General features: G+C 30.4%; 1 protein-coding gene across 1 annotated transcript; it reads left to right on the top strand.

Annotated features, from left to right (window-relative positions):
- The first annotated feature begins 466 nt into the window (after positions 1-466).
- On the top strand, positions 467-1,026 carry LOC113858117 (bZIP transcription factor 53-like). Its single transcript, XM_027490595.1, has one exon. It carries the CDS (start codon positions 499-501, stop codon positions 1,024-1,026), a length of 528 nt encoding a protein of 175 aa, XP_027346396.1. The 5' UTR covers positions 467-498.
- The last annotated feature ends 4,697 nt before the right edge of the window (positions 1,027-5,723 follow it).

Genomic DNA, 5,723 nt, shown 5'->3' with positions numbered 1-5,723 from the left:
TAATTTGTGTTTAAAAGCTTAATATCAAAATTTTAAAAGTCTATTAAGTAGATAAAATAAAAGAATATAAAAATAATTTAATTTATTCATGCTATTTATTTAATTAATATAATATAGTAATATTATTTTATAAATATCTTAATATAAAATAAAGATAAAAGTCTAACCGATTATAAGAATTTATTTTGTTATTATATTTGATCATATTTTGCGATGTGGATCCGTAAACAACATGTCTATGCTCCAACTCAAAAAAGTGATTGCGACCCATGGCCCCACAGGCATAGTGGCAAATGACTCAAAAGCCACGGAAGGAACACAGATACAGTTATGGAGGGAAAAAGACAGAAACACCCCCACTAAACATTTAAAGTTACAAGTTCACCCTCGCAAGCTCGTCCATAAATAAGGTTCCCCCACACTGCATTTCTTCCCTTTCTCCCTCTTCTCCTCCACCGCCCCTTAATTAGCAAAAACCCTGTCACTCTGCCCCCAACCATGCTCTCCACACTCCCTCCCTCCGATCTTCTTCTCGGAAACCCGTTCTCCGCCTTTTCCGGCGGTTTCACGCCGTGGGACTGCCACGACATCTTCTCCCCCGCCACCCCCATACCCGTCACCTCAAGCTCCGGTTCAGACGAACCAAACCAAACCCATGAAAAACCCAAACCTGACCCCGACGAACTGGACCGCCACGTGGCATCTGTCATGGACGAGCGAAAACGGCGTCGCATGATATCGAACCGGGAATCGGCCCGAAGGTCGCGGATGCGAAAACAAAGGCACCTAGAGAACCTACGGAACCAGTTGAACAAGTGTAGGATCGAAAACGGGGAACTCAATAACCGTTTACAGTTCGTTGTGCATCACTGTAACCGCGTTCGAACCGAAAACGAATGGCTCCGCTCCGAACGAACCCTTCTGCGCCAAAAAGTCTCCAATTTAACTCAAATTTTGGTTTTCCAACAATTGCAACCTTTCAACCCTCCATGGACATGCAATACTTCCGCCATCGTCACAGAATAAACCTTCTTCATTAATCAAGTAAATTAATCATAATACGGTCTCCGTTAAAATTCTAAGACAAGAACTTGTCTAAGTTGTCGTAATTTCTCTATGTAATTATTAAAAGTTAGATAAAGTTATATAAAGGGTGGAGTTTTTGGGTGCTCTATATTTTTGGGAAAAATAGGAATGGTTTTGGAAAATATTGTTGATTTTTTCAAAACCTATGCGATATCGATTATAATCATATTTCTGTAAAATACTAGCCTTTTATTTTGTTATTCTAGTATATATATTTATGAGTTGATTTTCCAGTTGTTTGTTTCTTCAGAATCACGTCCTAGGGTGAACTATAATTTAGCGTATGTTTAAAGATACATTAAAAAATTTATATACATAAAATTAATGTAATATTATAATTCATAATGCTGAGATTAATGTAATTCTATCATCATTCCAAGGTAAATTTAAGGACACATTTAATTCAATCAAAAGCAAACTTAATCTCACACATATATACACAACTATGGCACTTAATGACAATTTAGTGAACCTACTCGTGGAAAAACGAAAGAAAGAAAGAAGAAGAAAACCTAACTCCCACAATAAAGTATCGATTGATAATGAGTGGCACCTCATATAAAAGGAGGAGTATTCTTATATATGCAAAAACAATTTAATATTTTTATAACTTATTTATTTATTGTTATTTATTCATTTTATTTTTTCCTAATTATAAAATTTATGTATGGATAACAATATTGCCCAAATCGTAGAGTCTTGCGTACTCAATGTTCCGAAGGTCTTAAATTGCATACTTAGACACGCAGTTTGACAACTGTAGTGTATTTAGAAATATGTTTGCATTTTTAGAACTACATAGAATAGATGTAAATGTACTTTGATTATTGTATTGATCTGTTCGATAAATCTGAAATAAAGTTAATTTTACATTTAACAAACGTTTTAAATTATAAATTTTATATTAAAATAAAAAATCATATTAAATTTTATTTTAAACTTATTTAAAAATAGTTCTAAACTTAAATTATATTAATTTAAATTTATTTTCAAATAGTACGAAAAACTAAAATTTTCAAATACACACGTAATAATGTGCGTACATACAATAAAAGTTATGTTTATTGCGTAAAATTAAATATGCGTTTAAGTAGAATAATGGTGACCCCCTTTACAGAAAAATAAAATAAAATAAAATAAAATAAGCGTGAATTCAAACATTCAGACAACCGACTACAATAGTACTTTATAGTTTGTATGGGTTAATACCGTCCTTTTGTTTACTTTTTGGTCTTATGATACAACGCTGAAACATGTTAATAGGTGGCAAAAGGTAGAAGCGAAAATGTTTGGTTAAGCAATGAATTTCAAGTGCTCTCATGTGATAAAGTAATTCAATATAGGAGTTTAATTATTTTTTTTATAATGGAAGAGTTTATAAAAAGAAATAAAAAAATGCGTTCTCATATTATTTATTAAATAAGTTGGACAATAAATAATTGTTTTAAACATATTTTTACATTAATTAACTTACTTTCCCAGTCATGGATTTTTATACACAGCAGTCCAAACCAAAATAAAGATCAACATATTTTTGAAAGTAATATATACGATGAAAATATGTCTATAGCTTTTCATGGGCAACGATTACGTCACTTTCTCAAATCAAACAAAGTACAAACTTAATCCCTCTTTTTCTTTGAAGAGAATCAAGTTGATTGGTTTTGGATTAAGTGCAATTTAGACGGGAACTTCAGCCTATAAAATAATATAAAGTGATTTATGACATTCTGCTAAGGATTTTGATGAACGAAGGGGCACCGGGTTATAATCAAAGACGTAACCCAATCACTGGTCTACAAAACAAAGTGCATTCGTCATTCCAAATTTGATTATCTTACAGTGTATATAATTATTGAGCTCCGTCATTATTTTTTGTCAAAAAAGACTCACCTCATCCCCACCCTCTTTGTATATATATATATATTTTAATCTTCTGTGCAGTCTGCAACGTGTATTCCAGTAACAGATATTCAGTGTGTTAAAAATCTCATATCAACTAATAATACGATCCAAATAATCTTTCTATTACATCAACAATCCTTTTCCTTAAATTAGAATAAAGAAAAATGCCAATATGAATTTATCATTAAGATTATGCTTTATATTTAGGATCATTATGGAGAGGTTCTTTTGGCTCCTGACCTACTTTCAGTCATAATTGATGCAATCCTTAATTCAGTGTCACCAAATAAAAAATTGTACGTGTATACCATTTCCGGTCCATCTTCATTTATCATCTTTCGCATGACTGTAATTCATGTTTTATACGAATCTGACAATTATTTTCATCTGAAACATTGTTTGCCTTGATCAATTTATTCTTTCTATGCATGCAAACACACAAGATTAATCATTATTTGTTTATATACTGTTCCTATTTATATTATCGACGGTAATGCACCGTATACTTATTGATTTATTTTCCTCAAGGTATTTGAAATTTCACAACTTTAGTAATTTTTATATTTTTTCTTAGGATAAGTTAGTCCAATTCAAATAAATATCTCAACAAATATGTATAAAGAAAGTAATAAAATAAAATAAATAAATATTTTATGTAATTGAATTAATTTATGTATCCTAACTTGTGGAACTTTTTTTTTCAATTTCTTTAAAAACTTACATAACTTAATTTTAATATATTTTTTTATAAGCACTTATTAGAAAAATTTTATCTAAATCAACCTACTATTTAAAATCATATTCAACTAAACATCCACCGATAGTTCTTGTTATTAAACGATAATCCAAATGTCTTCACATAAATCCTCAATTTAAAAATAAAACCCGATGCCAAAGACATTCCTTTAATTGAAATAAAGAATTGAACCAGTCACGATCACTGGGGTTAGGTATGGATTACACCCATTTCAAATCATAATCTATCACTCTCAAAAGCTATATAATGACACATTAATGTATTTAATGAACATAATTTTCATTTAAAATTGTAAAAAATATAAATATAAATTAAATAATTATACATAAATAGTGAAAAATAAAAATTAACAGTCATATAAATACTTAAAATATTATATATTTATGATTTTATTTTTACCATTTAATACGATCTAACGTTATATTTATTGTTTTTATTCTTAGAATAACCAAAGTTTGTATATATGATTTCGGGGACAACCTTTTCGAAAGCAATATTTTGAAAGCATGAGTACCTCTATCTTTGTCTTGGCTTGGTCGCGTCTTCACTCTCTTCACTTCCAAGTTACAAACAAAATAACACGAATAATAAAAAGTAATACCGAAATAATTAATACATAATAATATTTCAAAATAAACATAGTGGCCCATAGGCACACTTCATCACGGGTTGGAGGCCAACTTTAAAGCCCAATATTGGCCATGTCACTATCTGCCAATCGAGTGGGTTTTGTATAGCTCACTATTATGGATTTTTACTTTAAATTAATCCGAAAGTTGTTAGTTCACTTTGTCGTTATAGGACTATTACAATGGTAGTGTTGCTTAATAAACCCAAATACATCGCTTTCTACATATTGATTGTGGCATGGAGAGTGCTCTATTAGAAGCACGAATTAGTTCGAAAAGAAATAAAATAATTGATATATCAAGTAAGCATGAAGTAGCACAGTATATATGAAAGCATGTGATTGTGACTCGAAGGGCAGCATCGGGGGAGCCAGACAAATATTTTGTCAACGCAAAGGCCAAATGAAAAGAAATTAAACTAGTAATTTACCAAATTTATAATGAACTTAACTTAAACTGAAAAATAGTAAATAAATTTATGTAACTCATAAAATTAAATAAAAAGTTTAACTTCAGATATTTATTGGTGCAACGCTATTTATCTCTCTGTATATATAGTTTAACTCCAAATATATTTCTTTTTTGTGATAAGATTTATATTTCTGTAGATAGCTGTGGGTGCCACACTATATATTTGCAAGTCCTTAGGGAAAGGCTATGTATAAATGATGAATCAGCCACACACGCGAGCTAGCTAAGAGCAACCCTTAATCATTAGGTCTTACCTTATAGTTTTGAAATCCTCTCTTTAATTTAAAAAACTTGCTTTATTGATTCTGGTTATGATATTCTCTTCAAACAAAGACTATTGTTGACTCGAATATTAGGGGACTAGAAGGAACATGATAAATGTCTACTCAAAGAACTTAGAAAATCAGAGCAATGAGTAAGAAAGGACATAATCAACATACTTCTTGTACTTTATATAAAGCTCTTGCACCGTGAATTTATCCTAATTGTTACACCTTGTTTTATAAAGAAAACCAACCGTTTTCTTTGCTTGATTAGTTCGCACCGCTACTATCAATGGTGCGCTATTATTGGTGCTCAATTTGAGACCACCAAATTTAAAGATTGAATGTCTAAATATTATAAATGTTAAAGCATAAGCCATTGAGAGTGACCACTAATTTTCAGAGTTTACCATCATAATTCAAGTTAACAAAGCAATTCAACAGCCTAAAAGGCATGCTTACATGACTCATGGTAATATATGGGAAAATGGACATGATAATATATGAAGAAAAATATTTCTTTTATCTCATTTCTTTAACACTTACATTATACATTTATATTTTTACACATTTATATTTTTTTATATTTCATCAAAAGTAAAAATACCAATT

This window comes from Abrus precatorius, unplaced genomic scaffold (genome assembly GCF_003935025.1).
Source record: "Abrus precatorius isolate BTA unplaced genomic scaffold, Abrus_2018 Scaffold2, whole genome shotgun sequence".
NCBI lineage: Eukaryota > Viridiplantae > Streptophyta > Magnoliopsida > Fabales > Fabaceae > Abrus > Abrus precatorius.
This window is presented reverse-complemented; position numbering and strand designations above follow the sequence as displayed.

Coding starts and splice junctions, on each gene's coding strand:
- LOC113858117 (XM_027490595.1), top strand. CDS start 499: ATGCTCTCCACACTCCCTCCCTCCGATCTTCTTCTCGGAAACCCGTTC.